Source organism: Salvelinus fontinalis, unplaced genomic scaffold, assembly GCF_029448725.1.
Source record: "Salvelinus fontinalis isolate EN_2023a unplaced genomic scaffold, ASM2944872v1 scaffold_0849, whole genome shotgun sequence".
Classification (NCBI taxonomy): Eukaryota; Metazoa; Chordata; class Actinopteri; order Salmoniformes; family Salmonidae; genus Salvelinus; species Salvelinus fontinalis.
This window is the reverse complement of record NW_026601058.1, coordinates 51,570-71,578: the sequence shown is the minus strand read 5'-3', so window position 1 is coordinate 71,578 and position 20,009 is coordinate 51,570. Positions and strand designations below refer to the sequence as shown.

The 20,009-nt window shown below is 46.5% G+C and overlaps 1 protein-coding gene across 2 annotated transcripts; it reads left to right on the top strand.

Annotated features, from left to right (window-relative positions):
• The first annotated feature begins 314 nt into the window (after positions 1-314).
• Positions 315-19,690, top strand: LOC129847452 (IQ motif-containing protein H-like). 2 transcript variants are annotated; one of them, XR_008758427.1, is made up of 5 exons: positions 315-1,603; positions 11,593-11,718; positions 12,011-12,072; positions 18,612-18,946; positions 19,270-19,357. XR_008758427.1 is itself a non-coding variant. In XM_055915244.1 (5 exons), exons 1-5 carry the CDS (start codon positions 1,490-1,492, stop codon positions 19,411-19,413), a joined length of 555 nt encoding a protein of 184 aa, XP_055771219.1. In that variant the 5' UTR covers positions 317-1,489; the 3' UTR covers positions 19,414-19,690. The 2 variants fall into 2 exon arrangements, 1 of the variants encoding a protein (XP_055771219.1); XM_055915244.1 differs by having other exon boundaries at positions 317-1,603; positions 18,612-18,720; positions 19,270-19,690.
• The last annotated feature ends 319 nt before the right edge of the window (positions 19,691-20,009 follow it).

Sequence of the window (20,009 nt, the reverse complement as noted above, 5' to 3'; positions counted from 1 at the left end):
TATATCTATATATATCTATTTATATCTATATATATCTATTTATATCTATATCTATCTATATATCTATCTATATATCTATATCTATATATATATATATATCTATATAATAATATCTATCTATATAATGATATCTATATATATCTATATATATCTATAGCCATATATATATCTATCTATATATATATCTATATAATAATATATATATATAAATCTATATCTATCTATCTATATATATATATATATCTATATCTATCAATATCTATTTAATTATATCTATCTATATCTATATCTGTCTATATATAACTGATATATATACTATTAATGCTTGTTGGTTTTTATATTAAACCAGTCATTTAATCTTGATGTGCAGAAAGTACTAAAAAGCCTGCACACCATCAGTCCTGATAGAAACACACCATCGGTCCTGATAGAAACACACCATCGGTCCTGATAGAAACACACCATCGGTCCTGATAGAAACACACCATCGGTCCTGATAGAAACACACCATCGGTCCTGATAGAAACACACCATCGGTCCTGATAGAAACACACTATCGGTCCTGATAGAAACACACCATCAGTCCTGATAGTAACACACCATCGGTCCTGATAGAAACACACCATCGGTCCTGATAGAAACACACCATCGGTCCTGATAGAAACACACCATCGGTCCTGATAGAAACACACCATCGGTCCTGATAGAAACACACCATCGGTCCTGATAGAAACACACCATCGGTCCTGATAGAAACACACTATCGGTCCTGATAGAAACACACCATCAGTCCTGATAGAAACACACCATCGGTCCTGATAGAAACACACCATCGGTCCTGATAGAAACACACCATCGGTCCTGATAGAAACACACCATCGGTCCTGATAGAAACACACCATCAGTCCTGATAGAAACACACCATCAGTCCTGATAGAAACACACTATCGGTCCTGATAGAAACACACCATCGGTCCTGATAGAAACACACCATCGGTCCTGATAGAAACACACCATCGGTCCTGATAGAAACACACCATCAGTCCTGATAGAAACACACCATCGGTCCTGATAGAAACACACCATCGCACACCATCAGTCCTGATAGAAACACACCATCAGTCCTGATAGAAACACACCATCAGTCCTGATAGAAACACACCATCAGTCCTGATAGAAACACAGTCCTGATAGTAACACACCATCAGTCCTGATAGTAACACACCATCAGTCCTGATAGAAACACACCATCAGTCCTGATAGTAACACACCATCAGTCCTGATAGTAACACACCATCGGTCCTGATAGAAACTAAACATTGCCACGATTAAAAAGGTGTTAGGATAAGAAAAAGTAATTTTAGTTATTTTCATGTCAGTTCGTTGACTTAGCGTCTAAGTGGTGATGCGATGTGGGTGTGACAACAGCTATTGTTCTGTTTAGGTGTGGGCAGTGGACCTGGACCTGAGCTATAGTAACCAGTTGGCCATGACCCAGCTGATGCTCATGATGACGGGGGGAAGCCTGGACTGTCGGACCAGTCGTCTGGAGGTCCCCCTCACCAAGCCCTTCCTGCGCCACAAAGGATCCACAGAGACTGCTGTAGGCTTTCCTTTAGTTTCTCATCGCTGTTATCTTCAGATTTTACAATATGTATTAGAATCCTGTTTCTTCCTGTAGAATGTCCCCATGACCCCCCCCCCCCCACCATCACCAACAACCTGCTTCTCACCACCACCACATCCTCCAACACCTCCTCCACCACCTCCTCCACATCCACCTCCTCCACCACATCCCCCTCCACCACCACCTCCTCCACCACCTCCACAACCTCCTCCACCACCTCCACAACCTCCTCCACCACATCCTACTCCTCCTCCTCCTTCACCACCTCCACATCCTCCTCCTCCACTCCCTCCACTACCTCCACATCCTCCTCCACCACCTCCACATCCTCCACCACCTCCACAACCTCCTCCACCACCTCCTCCACATCCTCCTCCACCACCTCCTCCACAACCTCCTCCACTACCTCCTCCACAACCTCCTCCACTACCTCCTCCACAACCTCCTCCACCACCTCCTCCACATCCTCCTCCACTACCTCCTCCACATCCTCCTCCACCACCTCCTCCACAACCTCCTCCACTACCTCCTCCACATCCTCCTCCACCACCTCCTCCACAACCTCCTCCACTACCTCCTCCACATCCTCCTCCACCACCTCCACCACCTCCTCCACATCCTCCACCCCCACCTCCACCACCACCTCCACAACCTCCTCCTCATCACATTCTCCTCCACTACCTTCACCACCTCCACATCCTCCTTCCCCACCTCCTCCACCACCTCCACAACCTCCTCCACCTCCTCCACATCCTCCTCCACAACCTCCTCCTCCACCACCTCCTCCACATCCTCCACCACCACCTCCACCACCTCCTCCACAACCTCCTCCTCATCACATTCTCCTCCACTACCTTCACCACCTCCACATCCTCCTTCCCCACCTCCTCCACCTCCTCCACAACCTCCTCCACCTCCTCCACAACCTCCTCCATCTCCTCCACATCCTCCTCCACCACCTCCTCCTCCTCCTCCTCCTCCACCTCCTTCACCACCTCCTCCTCCTCCACTACCTCCTCCTCCTCCACTACCTCCTCCTCCTCCACCTCCTTCACCACCTCCACCTCCTTCACCACCTCCACCACCTCCTCCTCCTCCACTACCTCCTCCACCACCTCCTCCTCCACCTCCTTCACCACCTCCTTCACCACCTCCACATTCTCCTCCTCCTCCACTACCTCCTCCTCCTCCTCCTCCTCCTCCTCCACCTCCTTCACCACCTCCACATTCTCCTCCTCCTCCACTACCTCCTCCTCCTCCTCCTCCTCCACCTCCTTCACCACCACCACCTCCACATTCTCCTCCTCCTCCACTACCTCCACCTCCTCCACCACCTCCACATTCTCCTCCTCCTCCACTCCCTCCACCTCCTCCTCCACCATCACCTCCACCTCCTCCTCCTCCTCCACCATCACCTCCTCCTCCTCCTTCTCCTCCTCCTCCACTACCTCCTCCACATCCACCTTCTCCTCCTCCTCCACTACCTCCTCCACATCCTCCTCCTCCTCCACATCCTCCTCCTCCTCCTCCACATCCTCCTCCACCACCTCCTCCTCCACTACCTCCTCCATCACCTCCACTACCTCCTCCACTCCCTCCACCTCCTCCTCCACTACCTCCTCCACTCCCTCCACCTCCTCCACCACATCCCCCTCCACCTCCTCCTCCTCCACCACCTCCTCCTCCACTACCTCTTCCATCACCTCCACTACCTCCTCCTCCTCCACCTCCTCCTCCACCACCTCCTCCTCCTCCTCCTCCTCCACTACCTCCTCCACCACCTCCTCCTCCTCCACCTCCTCAACCACATCCTCCTCCACCACCTCCTCCACAACCTCCTCCACTACCTCCTCCACAACCTCCTCCACCACCTCCTCCACATCCTCCTCCACTACCTCCTCCACATCCTCCTCCACCACCTCCTCCACAACCTCCTCCACTACCTCCTCCACATCCTCCTCCACCACCTCCTCCACAACCTCCTCCACTACCTCCTCCACATCCTCCTCCACCACCTCCACCACCTCCTCCACATCCTCCACCACCACCTCCACAACCTCCTCCTCATCACATTCTCCTCCACTACCTTCACCACCTCCACATCCTCCTTCCCCACTTCCTCCACCACCTCCACAACCTCCTCCACCTCCTCCACATCCTCCTCCACAACCTCCTCCTCCACCACCTCCTCCACATCCTCCACCACCACCTCCACCACCTCCTCCACAACCTCCTCCTCATCACATTCTCCTCCACTACCTTCACCACCTCCACATCCTCCTTCCCCACCTCCTCCACCTCCTCCACAACCTCCTCCACCTCCTCCACAACCTCCTCCATCTCCTCCACATCCTCCTCCACCACCTCCTCCTCCTCCTCCTCCACCTCCTTCACCACCTCCTCCTCCTCCACTACCTCCTCCTCCTCCACTACCTCCTCCTCCTCCACCTCCTTCACCACCTCCACCTCCTTCACCACCTCCACCACCTCCTCCTCCTCCACTACCTCCTCCACCACCTCCTCCTCCACCTCCTTCACCACCTCCTTCACCACCTCCACATTCTCCTCCTCCTCCACTACCTCCTCCTCCTCCTCCTCCTCCTCCACCTCCTTCACCACCTCCACATTCTCCTCCTCCTCCACTACCTCCTCCTCCTCCTCCTCCTCCACCTCCTTCACCACCACCACCTCCACATTCTCCTCCTCCTCCACTACCTCCACCTCCTCCACCACCTCCACATTCTCCTCCTCCTCCACTCCCTCCACCTCCTCCTCCACCATCACCTCCACCTCCTCCTCCTCCTCCACCATCACCTCCTCCTCCTCCTTCTCCTCCTCCTCCACTACCTCCTCCACATCCACCTTCTCCTCCTCCTCCACTACCTCCTCCACATCCTCCTCCTCCTCCACATCCTCCTCCTCCTCCTCCACATCCTCCTCCACCACCTCCTCCTCCACTACCTCCTCCATCACCTCCACTACCTCCTCCACTCCCTCCACCTCCTCCTCCACTACCTCCTCCACTCCCTCCACCTCCTCCACCACATCCCCCTCCACCTCCTCCTCCTCCTCCTCCTCCTCCACTCCCTCCACCACATCCTCCTCCTCCTCCTCCACCTCCTCCTCCACTACCTCCTCCATCACCTCCACTACCACCTCCTCCTCCACCACCTCCTCCTCCACTACCTCTTCCATCACCTCCACTACCTCCTCCTCCTCCACCTCCTCCTCCAGTACCTCCTCCACCTCCACCTCCTCCTCCACCACCTCCTCCTCCTCCTCCTCCTCCACTACCTCCTCCACCACCTCCTCCTCCTCCACCTCCTCAACCACCTCCTCCTCCACCTCGTCCTCCACCTCCTCCTCCACCTCCTCCACCACCTCCTCCTCCTCCACCTCCTCAACCACCTCCTCCTCCACCTCCTCCTCCTCCACCTCCTCCTCCTCCACCTCCTTCACCACCTCCACCTCCTCCACCTCCTCCACCACATCCTCCTCCTCCACATCCTCCTCCACCACCTCCACTACCTCCTCCACTCCCTCCACCTCCTCCTCCACCACCATCACACGCCTCAGGCCTTATTGCTTAAATCTATCATTGAATATTATCTCAGTGTGTCACAATAAGATCCACCCACATTGATCCATGTTTATTTATTTACATACAACTAAATACTGTAATTACGCCCTCCCTGCTCTGGCCTGGACCCAATTGGCGCTTAGCTGCTAAATTAATCCATTATCATTTTGACTGATGAGCCTGGATAATGAAGCCATTAATAATGCATAGATATAGTGTTCATTATGCAAGCTGTGGTGTGTGTGTGTGTGTGTGTGTGTGTGTGTGTGTGTGTGTGTGTGTGTGTGTGTGTGTGTGTGTGTGTGTGTGTGTGTGTGTGTGTGTGTGTGTGTGTGTTTGTGTGTGTGTGTTTGTGCGTGTGTGTGTGTGTGTTTGTGTGTGTGTGTGTGTGTGTGTGTGTGTTTGTGTGTGTGTGTGTGTGTTTGTGCGTGTGCGTGCGTGTGTGTTTGTGCGTGCCTGAACAGAGCGCCACATTAGATCAGCTTGACGTGCATCAGCCAGCCAGGCCTCTAAACAATACACTCCTTTTATTAGGAGGGAACACACAGGAGTCTACGCTTGTTAGTGTGTGTGTGTGTGTGTGTGTGTGTGTGTGTGTGTGTGTGTGTGTGTGTGTGTGTGTGTGTGTGTGTGTGTGTGTGTGTGTGTGTGTGTGTGTGTGTGTGTGTGTGTGTGTGTCTCTCTCTCTCGATGCCCCAGTAACACAGCAATATGTCTCCGACCCTGCGCTCTGCTGCGTGATAATGTCTTTAGAACTGGCCTATCATTAGAGACCACTGGATATTACAAACACAATTAAATCCCTGCTGGGCAGACGTACTTTTATTGTTGTGTGAGGAGACTGGCTCTGACAAATGGAAGCACACGGGCATCACAACGAGTTATGGGCTGAAGCTGGGTCTCTGAAGCAGAACAGGGGGCTTTTAGTCCTGAAGCTGGGTCTCTGAAGTAGACAGGAGGAGTTTAGTCCTGAAGCTGGGTCTCTGAAGCAGAACAGGGGGCTTTTAGTCCTGAAGCTGGGTCTCTGAAGCAGAACAGGGGGCTTTTAGTCCTGAAGCTGGGTCTCTGAAGCAGAACAGGGGGCTTTTAGTCCTGAAGCTGCGTCTCTGAAGTAGACAGGGGGATTTTAGTCCTGAAGCTGGGTCTCTGAAGCAGACAGGGGGCTTTTAGTCCTGAAGCTGGGTCTCTGAAGCAGACAGGGGGCTTTTAGTCCTGAAGCTGGGTCTCTGAAGTAGACAGGAGGAGTTTAGTCCTGAAGCTGGGTCTCTGAAGCAGAACAGGGGGATTTTAGTCCTGAAGCTGGGTCTCTGAAGCAGAACAGGGGGCTTTTAGTCCTGAAGCTGGGTCTCTGAAGTAGACAGGAGGAGTTTAGTCCTGAAGCTGGGTCTCTGAAGCAGAACAGGGGGCTTTTAGTCCTGAAGCTGGGTCTCTGAAGTAGACAGGGGGCTTTTAGTCCTGAAGCTGGGTCTCTGAAGTAGACAGGGGGCTTTTAGTCCTGAAGCTGGGTCTCTGAAGTAGACAGGGGGCTTTTAGTCCTGAAGCTGGGTCTCTGAAGTAGACAGGGGGCTTTTAGTCCTGAAGCTGGGTCTCTGAAGCAGACAGGGGGCTTTTAGTCCTGAAGCTGGGTCTCTGAAGTAGAATAGGGGGATTTTAGTCCTGAAGCTGGGTCTCTGAAGTAGACAGGGGGATTTTAGTCCTGAAGCTGGGTCTCTGAAGCAGAACAGGGGGATTTTAGTCCTGAAGCTGGGTCTCTGAAGTAGACAGGGGCTTTTAGTCCTGAAGCTGGGTCTCTGAAGTAGACAGGGGGCTTTAAGTCCTGAAGCTGGGTCTCTGAAGTAGACAGGGGGCTTTTAGTCCTGAAGCTGGGTCTCTGAAGTAGACAGGGGCTTTTAGTCCTGAAGCTGGGTCTCTGAAGTAGACAGGGGGCTTTTAGTCCTGAAGCTGGGTCTCTGAAGTAGACAGGGGCTTTTAGTCCTGAAGCTGGGTCTCTGAAGTAGACAGGGGGATTTTAGTCCTGAAGCTGGGTCTCTGAAACAGACAGGGAGCTTTTAGTCCTGCTGCTGGGTCCCTGAAGTAGACAGGGGGCTTTTAGTCCTGCTGCTGGGTCCCTGAAGTAGACAGGGGGCTTTTAGTCCTGCTGCCTCTCTTCTGCTAGCGTCCCCTCTCTCTTTGCAACCGTCTAGGATCCCTCTAAACCCTGACTGTGTTAACTATTTAACCTTTCTAGTGTTGACTTTACATAGGACACACTGTCTCTTCTTTCTACGTAATTACTTTTCTGGATATAAGTATTGTGCTATTTATTTTGTGTTTGCCCATACAAATATAATGACATAGAACTAGAATGATAAATTCAGACAAATTGCTGTGCTTTTAGAGGCTTTGGCCTTTCTAGTCATTTTATTTCTATACTTTTGCCTCACTATTCTAATGATGTTTTCTATCCCAAAAGTAAAATGAACACTATAATAATGACATAGACATAGAATGACATAGAACTATGATAAATTCAGACAAATTACTGTGCTTTTAGAGGCTTTGGCCTTTCTAGCCATTTTATTTCTATACTTTTGTCTCACTATTCTAATGATGTTTTCTATCCCAAAAGTAAAATTAAGACTATAATAATGACATAGACATAGAATGACATATAACTATGATAAATTCAGACAAATTGCTGTGCTTTTTAGTGGCTTTGGCCTTTCTAGCCATTTTATTTCTATACTTTTGTCTCACTATTCTAATGATGTTTTCTATCCCAAAAGTAAAATGAAGACTATAATAATGACATAGACATAGAATGACATAGAACTATGATAAATTCAGACAAATTGCTGTGCTTTTTAGTGGCTTTGGCCTTTCTAGCCATTTTATTTGTATACTTTTTCCTCACTATTCCAATTATGTTTTCTATCCCAAAAGTCAAATGGAGACTATTGGGAGTCATGATACTGTATCAACTGTATCTTGTATCTGGCATCATATGTCAGTGACCTGGTATGTCTTTTCAAACATTCATTTGTTCCTCCCTCCCAATTAATTATGGAAGGCCTAACAGTTAACCCCCCATGTGCCCCCTTTGCTGCCCAGCGCTCATCATGTTCGCTAATCACACTTACTCCCCCAACACCGTTATTACAAATCACACAGTATACTGCCCGACCTCAACACTGTATGACCCTAAGGACATGTGTAGGGAACTTCAGTGACTTCTCCTCCATCCACACGGGCACCACAATGCTCCATGACAATTAAACTCTAACCCAGAATGTAATTCAACATGATGCCCCATAATAATGAGGTGATGTGCCACACACCCCCCTGGCCAATAGGGTCCACATTATACCACACCCCTGGCCAATAGGGTCAACATTATGCCACACCCCCCTGGCCAATAGGGTCAACATTATACCACACCCCTGGCCAATAGGGTCAACATTATGCCCCACACCCCCCTGGCCAATAGGGTCAACATTATACCCCACACCCCTGGCCAATAGGGTCAACATTATGCCACACACCCCTGGCCAATAGGGTCAACATTATACCACACCCCTGGCCAATAGGGTCAACATTATACCACACCCCTGGCCAATAGGGTCAACATTATGCCCCACACCCCTGGCCAATAGGGTCAACATTATACCACACACCCCTGGCCAATAGGGTCAACATTATACCACACACCCCTGGCCAATAGGGTCAACATTATACCACACACCCCTGGCCAATAGGGTCAACATTATACCACACACCCCTGGCCAATAGGGTCAACATTATACCACACCCCCCCCCCCCCCCCCTGGCCAATAGGGTCAACATTATGCCCCCCCCCCCCCTGGCCAATAGGGTCAACATTATGCCACACACCCCTGGCCAATAGGGTCAACATTATACCACACCCCCCTGGCCAATAGGGTCAACATTATGCCCCACACCCCTGGCCAATAGGGTCAACATTATGCCCCACCCCCCTGGCCAATAGGGTCAACATTATGCCCCCCCCCCCCCCCCCCCTGGCCAATAGGGTCAACATTATGCCCCACCCCCGACCAATAGGGTCAACATTATGCCCCCCCCCCGGCCAATAGGGTCAACATTATGCCACACACCCCTGGCCAATAGGGTCAACATTATGCCACACCCCCCCGACCAATAGGGTCAACATTATACCACACCCCCCTGGCCAATAGGGTCAACATTATACCACACACCCCTGGCCAATAGGGTCAACATTATACCACACCCCCCTGGCCAATAGGGTCAACATTATACCACACACCCCTGGCCAATAGGGTCAACATTATACCACACACCCCTGGCCAATAGGGTCAACATTATGCCACACACCCCCGACCAATAGGGTCAACATTATACCACACACCCCTGGCCAATAGGGTCAACATTATGCCACACACCCCTGGCCAATAGGGTCAACATTATGCCACACCCCCCCGACCAATAGGGTCAACATTATACCACACCCCCCTGGCCAATAGGGTCAACATTATACCACACACCCCTGGCCAATAGGGTCAACATTATACCACACACCCCTGGCCAATAGGGTCAACATTATGCCCCACACCCCCGACCAATAGGGTCAACATTATGCCCCACACCCCTGGCCAATAGGGTCAACATTATGCCCCATTAAAATTCCAAACCCTAAACTGAGATTACTGAACTCTCAGAAGCACAGTATTGATGCTAATGTTAAAGGTTGAATTTGGGCCAAAACACCAGGGGGATGAATAAGATATTTGACTACTGAAGTGCCATTGCTTACCGATCTCTACAACTTCCGTCCCAAAACAAATCCTGTGAAATGACATCAACACATACTGGAGGAGTTACTGGCTAGCTTCAGTGGCTAGCTTAGCTAACGAACTAGCTACATCACATCAACACATAATGGAGGAGTTACTGGCTAGCTACAGTGGCTAGCTTAGCTAACGAACTAGCTACATCACATCAACACATAATGGAGGAGTTACTTACTAGCTACAGTGGCTAACTTAGCTAACAAACTAGCTACATCACATCAACACATACTGGAGGAGTTACTGGCTAGCTACAGTGGCTAGCTTAGCTAACGAACTAGCTACATCACATCAACACATACTGGAGGAGTTACTGGCTAGCTACAGTGGCTAGCTTAGCTAACAAACTAGCTACATCACATCAACACATAATGGAGGAGTTACTTACTAGCTACAGTGGCTAACTTAGCTAACAAACTAGCTACATCACATCAACACATACTGGAGGAGTTACTGGCTAGCTACAGTGGCTAGCTTAGCTAACAAACTAGCTACATCACAACAACACATACTGGAGGAGTTACTGGCTAGCTACAGTGGCTAACTTAGCTAACAAACTAGCTACATCACATCAACACATAATGGAGGAGTTACTGGCTAGCTACAGTGGCTAGCTTAGCTAACTCCTCCAGTATGTGTTGATGTGACGTAGCTAGTTTGTTAGTTAAGCTAGCCACTGTAGCTAGCCAGTAATTCTTGCAGTATGTGTTGATGTGACGTAGCTTACTAGCTACCTAGGTGTCTGCGCGCATGACCAGAATGACACATCGACGAACCACCAAAGGCACAGCCCATTCTGTTTGAACATTTCGAAAGGTGGTCCGAGTTGGACCGTTTTTCATGGCCAAAGTGGACCTTCAAAACCAAATAGGAGTTATAATGCAATAATACAGCATCTGCCCACCAGGCTATATACTTCCTGTTTACCTCTTCCACAATCACCAGGCTATATACTTCCTGTTTACCTCTTCCACAATCACCAGGCTATACTTCCTGTTTACCTCTTCCACAATCACCAGGCTATACTTCCTGTTTACCTCTTCCACAATCACCAGTCTATATACTTCCTGTTTACCTCTTCCACAATCACCAGTCTATATACTCCCTGTTTACCTCTTCCACAATCACCAGGCTATATACTTCCTGTTTACCTCTTCCACAATCACCAGTCTATATACTTCCTGTTTACCTCTTCCACAATCACCAGGCTATATACTTCCTGTTTACCTCTTCCACAATCACCAGTCTATATACTTCCTGTTTACCTCTTCCACAATCACCAGTCTATATACTTCCTGTTTACCTCTTCCACAATCACCAGTCTATATACTTCCTGTTTACCTCTTCCACAATCACCAGTCTATATACTTCCTGTTTACCTCTTCCACAATCTGTCTCTCTGACTTCTTTCACTCTTCTGAACCTTTTCAATGCAGGTCATTTTCCTTTTAAATGTTGCTATCTCTTTACAGCGTCTGTCTCTGTGGTTTCATCTTCGTTTCTTGTTAATACTTCTAATAATGGTACAGTAGTACTAGTAGTGGTAATGTTTCTCTCTACAGCTCCCAGCGGTGGCCAGTCGTTATGCGGTCCTGGGGAGCCGGCTGCTCCACACCAACCTGTCCATGGTGCACTATAGCGTCTTCTTCCAGATGTGCAAGGCTCAAGGCATCGGCTTCGACATCAAGGTACGGCGTTGTCTCAGTATAACACTGGCAAATAACAATATAGTGTTGTTGTTTTTTACAATGGCACCTCTGAACAAATTAAAAAGTTAAACTAAAATTGTAGTTAACGTTTTAATGATAGTTAGAAAATGAATATATAAAATCAAATGTATTTATATAGCCCTTCTTACATCAGCAGATGTCTCAAAGTGCTGTACAGAAACCCAGCCTAAAACCCCCCAAACAGAAAGCAATGCAGGTGTAGAAGCACGTTTGTTAAAATATACTCTGTGTATTATCGTCTGTGTTGTAGGAAAAGCAAGGCACTGTCTTTGTTCTGCATGACAGCTGTGAGAGATACAGTCTGGGGATGGTGTGAGTATCTTGACGTGAACACACTAAACACACACTAAAACACACACTAAACACACAAGGCCTTTTGGGTTCACTTGAACCTGTTCTGTTCAAATGAATGAGAGAGAACAGAGAGTTTTAACTGAATAAGAGAGAGAACAGAGAGTTTTAACTGAATAAGAGAGAGAACAGAGAGTTTTAACTGAATAAGAGAGAACAGAGAGTTTTAACTGAATAAGAGAGAACAGAGAGTTTTAACTGAATAAGAGAGAACAGAGAGTTTTAACTGAATAAGAGAGAATAGAGAGTTTTAACTGAATGAGAGAGAGAACAGAGAGTTTTAACTGAATAAGAGAGAACTGAGAGTTTTAACTGAATAAGAGAGAACAGAGAGTTTTAACTGAATAAGAGAGAACTGAGAGTTTTAACTGAATAAGAGAGAGAACAGAGAGTTTTAACTGAATAAGAGAGAACTGAAGACACACCGTATTCCTTTAAAGGATTAGCCTCTCCCTGTTTGGTTTAGTAAATGGAAATCCTCAGCAGTTTGTATGGACTGGGTTATTGAAGATACTGTATCGAATCACACCAATCCTGTGGCTTACATGCTGTTGAACTCTTGTCTGTTCACCACATCTCTCCCCAACGACTGGGGATCAACTCAGCTTGTTGTGAGGATACAGCTCGACACACACACACACACACACACACACACACACACACACACACACACACACACACACACACACACACACACACACACACACACACACACACACACACACACACACACACACACACCGCTGACGACCCTACAGTAGCTGATGACTGTAGGCAGGGATGGACTGGGTCTAAAAAACGTCCCTGGAGTGGACTTTAACCCAAACCGGCCCACTGATACTCCCCCGCCGCTCCCCGCCGACGCACGCACGCACGTACACACATAGCCACGGGACGGTTTTTCAATACCGTTGAATCTATTTCTTTGATGTTTTAAAAAAATATATATATTTGTAGCTACTTTTTAAGTAAATACAGTACCTGTAGTCAACTTGTGCAATTCTTAGGAGATAAAGCAGATCGCATTCTTCATTTCACTTGCCACATCATTTTTCATTATGAAGCTTACCGTTAGTCCCCAGTCACATGCTTGTTTACAAGGACACAACGACGAGAGACCGGAGCCTTCTGAGTCACTCACTGTTGTGCAGCACGTGCCTGGTGATCTACACTCTCTTTAAAAAATAGGTGCTGTCTAGAACCTAAAAGGGTTTTTTGGCTGTCCCCGTAGGAGAACCCTTTGAAGAACCCTTGTTGGTTCCAGGAATAACACTTTTGGTTCCAAGTAGAATCATTTTGGGTTCCTTGTAGAATCCTTTCCATAGAGGGTTTTACATTGAACCCAAAATTGATCTACCTAAAACCAAAAAGGGTTCTAGCTGGAACCAAAAAGGGTTCTACCTGGAACCAAAAAGGGTTCTACCTGGAACCAAAAAGGGTTCTACCTGGAACCAAAAAGGGTTCTAGCTGGAACCAAAAAGGGTTCTACCTGGAACCAAAAAGGGTTCTACCTGGAACCAAAAAGGGTTCTACCTGGAACCAAAAAGGGTTCTACCTGGAACCAAAAAGGGTTCTAGCTGGAACCAAAAAGGGTTTTAGCTGGAACCAAAAAAGGTTCTACCTGGAACCAAAAACCATTCTCCTGTGCCATACAGATTGCAAAATTGTTGGGATGAGAATTTTGATGTACCTATTCCATGGTACAGGGCGTATGAGTTGACATATAAAACAACCACGAAGTCTTGAATCTTGCGTTTTCAGCTAAAATTATTATATAGAATTCTTGCCACTGTTACGATCGTTGATGGAAGGATTGGACCAAGGTGCAGCGTGGTATGCGTACATTTTAATTTATTAAATGAACACCGAAAAAAACAACAAAAACAAAACGTAACGTCTAGTAGGGCTAAACAGCACAGTACCAAAAACAAGATCCCACAAACTACAGGTGGAAAAAAGGCTGCCTAAGTATGATCCCCAATCAGAGACAACGATAGACAGCTTCTGTGTGTCTCTCTGAATGGGAGTCTGTTGGATGACTGGTATGGTGTGGTTGTTGAGCGGCTTCACTGCAAGTATATTGTATGTTTCAGATCATCAAAAAATAAATACATTTTAATTTTAAAAAACGGTTCTCCTATGGGAACAGCCAAAGAACCCTTTTGGAGTATAGCGACACAGTATGGAATTCACAACTAAATCAATCAATCAATCAATCAATCAAGTTTATTTTATATAGCCCTTCGTACATCAGCTAATATCTCGAAGTGCTGTACAGAAACCCAGCCTAAAACCCCGAACAGCAAGCAATGCAGGTGTGTTTGTAAATGTTTGCCAGCCAGATACAGTATCTTATCGTTTAATTGACTAAAATGTGCTATATGCTCTGTTGTGCATTTGGTTTGCTAACTCAGTAGCTAGTTATCTATCTAGCTAAGTGGTTAGCTTTTTGTAAAATCAAGCTTCTCTTGGTAACAGCAGAGAATACCCTCCTGGATAAAGAGCTCTACTGGCTATCATTTGTTTTGTGCGGCAAACTGTGAGTTACTTTTATAACTGTCCTGCAAGAGCTTGTATAGCATTTAGCTAGCATTCGCTATGAGATTATACATGTACTTGTTAGCGTTGCTAACAATCGAATTACAGAGGCTCAGTGGGGTTAGAAAATAGCGCCCCCCCCCCCCCCCCCCTTGTGTTCAGTGCCGGTATTACCGTTTCCCAGGATGGCACAAGGTCGGTTTGAAGGTATGACATTCTGCATACCGCCCAAGCCTAGCCCTCACCCACCTGGACAAAAGGAACACCTACGTGAGAATGCTGTTCATTGACTACAGCTCAGTGTTCAACACCATAGTGCCCTCCAATCATATCACTAAGCTAAGGACCCTGGGACTAAACACCTCCCTCTGCAACTGGATCCTGGACTTCCTGACGGGACGCCCCCCCCCCCAGGTGGTGAGGGTAAACAACAACACATCTGCCACGCTGATCCTCAACACTGGAGCTCCTCAGGGGTGTGTGCTCAGTCCCCTCCTGTACGCCCTGTTCACCCACGACTGTGTGGCTGCGCACGACTCCAACACCATCATTAAGTTTGATGATGACACGACGGTGGTAGTCCTGATCACCGACAACGATGAGACAGCCTATAGGGAGGAGGTCAGAGAACTGGCAGCGTGGTGCCAGGACACGCCCCCATTCACATCGACGGGGCTGTAGTGGAGCAGGTCGAGAGCTTCAAATTCCTCTGTGTCCACATCACTAAAGATTTATCATGGTCCAAACACACCCTGCATGGTTGTGAAGAGGGCACGACAACGCCTCATCCCCCTCAGGAGACTGAAAAGATTTGGCATGCCTCAGTAGGTTCTACAGCTGCACCATCGCGACCAGTCAGGATGCTCTCATCAGACTGATGAACAATTATAACAGGACTGACCACCTGCACTGATTCTCTACACCTTAGACCACATGCACTCAACTTACACACACACACACACACCCACACACACACACACACACACATCACAACTGTTGCTACCAGACTCTTATTATGATTGATAAATATTGCTCCGTTTATACACCTTTATTTAACCAGGTCGGCCAGTTCACCTTTATTTAACCAGGTAGTCCAGTTCACCTTTATTTAACCAAGTAGGCCAGTTCACCTTTATTTAACCAGGTAGGCCAGTTCACCTTTATTTAACCAGGTAGGTCAGTTCACCTTTATTTAACCAGGTAGGCCAGTTCACCTTTATTTAACCAGGTAGGCCAGTTCACCTTTATTTAACCAGGTAGTCCAGATCACCTTTATTTAACCAGGTAGGCCAGTTCACCTTTATTTAACCAGGTAGGTCAGATCACCTTTAATTAACCAGGTAGGTCAGATCACCTTTATTTAACCAGGTAGGTCAGTTCACCTTTATTTAACCAGGTAGGTCAGTTCACCTTTATTTAACCAGGTAGGCCAGTTCACCTTTATTTAACCAGGTAGACCAGTTCACCTTCATTTAACCAGGTCGGCCAGTTCACCTTTATTTAACCAGGTAGGTCAGTTCACCTTTATTTAACCAGGTAGGCCAGTTCACCTTTTTTAACCAGGTAGACCAGATCACCTTTATTTAACCAGGTAGGAAGGATCACCTTTATTTAACCAGGTAGGCCAGTTCACCTTTATTTAACCAGGTAGGCCAGTTCACCTTTATTTAACCAGGTAGGCCAGTTCACCTTTATTTAACCAGGTAGGCTAGTTCACCTTTATTTAACCAGGTAGGCTAGTTCACCTTTATTTAACCAGGTAGGCCAGTTCACCTTTATTTACCCAGGTAGTCCAGTTCACCTTTATTTAACCAGGTAGGCCAGTTCACCTTTATTTAACCAGGTAGTTTAGTTCACCTTTATTTAACCAGGTAGGCTAGTTCACCTTTATTTAACCAGGTAGGCCAGTTCACCTTTATTTAACCAGGTAGTCCAGTTCACCTTTATTTAACCAGGTAGGCCAGTTCACCTTTAATTAACCAGGTAGGCCAGTTCACCTTTATTTAACCAGGTCGGCCTTTTCACCTTTATTTAACCAGGTAGGCCAGTTCACCTTTATTTAACCAGGTAGTCCAGTTCACCTTTATTTAACCAGGTAGGCCAGTTCACCTTTATTTAACCAGGTAGACCAGATCACCTTTATTTAACCAGGTAGGCCAGTTCACCTTTATTTAACCAGGTAGGCCAGTTCACCTTCATTTAACTAGGTAGGCCAGTTCACCTTTATTTAACCAGGTAGGCCAGTTCACCTTTATTTAACTAGGTAGGCCAGTTCACCTTTATTTAACCAGGTAGGCCAGTTCACCTTCATTTAACTAGGTAGGCCAGTTCACCTTCATTTAACTAGGTAGGCCAGTTCACCTTCATTTAACTAGGTAGGCCAGTTCACCTTTATTTAACCAGGTAGGCCAGTTCACCTTTATTTAACTAGGTAGGCCAGTTCACCTTTATTTAACCAGGTAGGCCAGTTCACCTTTATTTAACCAGGTAGGCCTTTTCACCTTTATTTAACCAGGTAGGCCTTTTCACCTTTATTTAACCAGGTAGGCCTTTTCACCTTTATTTAACCAGGTAGGCCTTTTCACCTTTATTTAACCAGGTAGGCCAGTTCACCTTTATTTAACCAGGTAGGCCTTTTCACCTTTATTTAACCAGGTAGGCCTTTTCACCTTTATTTAACCAGGTAGGCCAGTTCACCTTTATTTAACCAGGTAGACCAGTTCACCTTTATTTAACCAGGTAGGCCTTTTCACCTTTATTTAACCAGGTAGGCCTTTTCACCTTTATTTAACCAGGTAGGCCAGTTCACCTTTATTTAACCAGGTAGGCCAGTTCACCTTTATTTAACCAGGTAGATCAGTTCACCTTTATTTAACCAGGTCGGCCAGTTCACCTTTATTTAACCAGGTAGGCCAGTTCACCTTTATTTAACCAGGTCGGCCAGTTCACCTTTATTTAACCAGGTAGGCCAGTTCACCTTTATTTAACCAGGTAGGCCAGTTCACCTTCATTTAACCAGGTAGACCAGTTCACCTTTATTTAACCAGGTAGACCAGTTCACCTTTATTTAACCAGGTAGACCAGTTCACCTTTATTTAACCAGGTCGGCCAGTTCACCTTTATTTAACCAGGTAGACCAGTTCACCTTTATTTAACCAGGTAGACCAGTTCACCTTTATTTAACCAGGTAGGCCAGTTCACCTTTATTTAACCAGGTAGACCAGTTCACCTTTATTTAACCAGGTAGGCCTTTTCACCTTTATTTAACCAGGTAGACCAGTTCACCTTTATTTAACCAGGTAGGCCTTTTCACCTTTATTTAACCAGGTAGGCCAGTTCACCTTTATTTAACCAGGTAGGCCAGTTCACCTTTATTTAACCAGGTAGGCCTTTTCACCTTTATTTAACCAGGTAGGCCAGTTCACCTTCATTTAACCAGGTAGGCCAGTTCACCTTTATTTAACCAGGTAGACCAGTTCACCTTTATTTAACCAGGTAGGCTAGTTGTGAACAAGTTCTCATTTACAACTGTGACCTGGCCAAGATAAAGCAAAGCAATTCGACACAAACAACAACACAGAGTTACACATGGAATAAACAAAACATACAGTCAATAAAACTTGCCCCCCCCACAATCCCTCCATCCCCAAAACACATGTAAATATTGTATAAATTGTGTCTTCCTGTATTATTAAAATGTTAAAATGTTAAAAAAATTAAAATGTTTATTAGATTCTGCTGAGCCATTTACTTTATGTTGGTCATCTTGTATTAGTTATTATTGTTGTTGTATTGTCCAGAAGGAACCTGCCAGTAAGCATTTCATTGGACAGTATATTATCCACATACATACGACTAATAACACTTGAAAACACACACGACAAGCCAAACGTGTTGACGTTTTTTTTTCTCGCGGTCGGGGATCGTTAGTAAAGTGGTTTTGTCCGTTGTGTCGTTAACAGAACCGTCGGTGACGACCTCCAGGGAGCCCTGATGACCTTTGCTCGTAACCTGTCCATCATCCATCAGGAGATATCAGCTCCCAACATGCAGGGAGAGACTAACTTTAAGGTACACTGTTAATGACCTAACGATCTGCCAACATGCAGGGAGAGACTAACTTTAAGGTACACTGTTCATGACCTAACGATCTGCCACCATGCAGGGAGAGACTAACTTTAAGGTACACTGTTAATGACTGCTAACGATCTGCCACCATGCAGGGAGAGACTAACTTTAAGGTACACTGTTAATGACCTAACGATCTGCCACCATGCAGGGAGAGACTAACTTTAAGGTACACTGTTAATGACCTAATGATCTGCAGGGAGAGACTAACTTTAATGTACACTGTTCATGACCTAACGATCTCCAAAAAAAAGAAGTTACAGCCGATGTGTGATATTAGCGTCGTATTATGACTCGATGAACAATTTATTAGTGGTTCAGGAAGTCCAAAAATTCAAAAATCTCTTCAATAAGGAACACGTGGAATAGAAATTTGCTTTAGTTTCTGAACTGACTGGAATTTAAATTGAACCCGGAGTTGTGACTGGTAAAGTTATAGACAGCGTGTTTGTTAGTGATGATGTAAAGCCTGTTCCCTTGTGTTACCTGCAGGGCCTAATTAGGGACATAGAAGAGGTTTTGGGAATGACAATCCAGAATAAAGCCCAGGTGACCGAGGAAGAAGAGAAGACTACTACTGTCCGGACTAAACGGGGATCACTGACCCACACAACTAGGATACCTCAGTCACTTTAACGGAAGAAATGCCACCGTTTTGATCAGATCAATGCCAATTATTCCAACTGATCATTTCAGACCCTATTATCTATTTCTATCTGTATTTCATAAGAGTTTATCTTACTAGGAACAATACATTATTATATTCCTGAACAACTGTGAACTCTTAGTGTGTGATTGTTCATACTGTAGCCTAAACACAACCAGGAAACAAGTTGTATGTTTTAAGAACATAAAAAACTTTATTATAAATTCAAATGTTAATTTAATGTAGAGTCATTTATCGTAAGCTGAACGTAGCACTATGGGGTGGGGGGGGGGGGGGGGGGATCACCCTTCAGCTAGGAACTAAAGTTTGCTGTGCTATGTTGCTGGTCAGACGAAATATATTGCTGGTTCGGTTACAGGGTGAGTTGAAGGAAAAATGATGGATATATTGACAAGATACGCGTCTCTCCACCCTAACAATGAAGGAGAACACAAAACGGGCACGCAGGGCTGTCTAGCTCCCGCCTATCCTTTCTTTGGATTGGTGCATGCATCTCATTATTATAATCAAATCAAATTTATTCATAAAGCCCTTCTTACATCAGCTGATATCTCAAAGTGCTGTA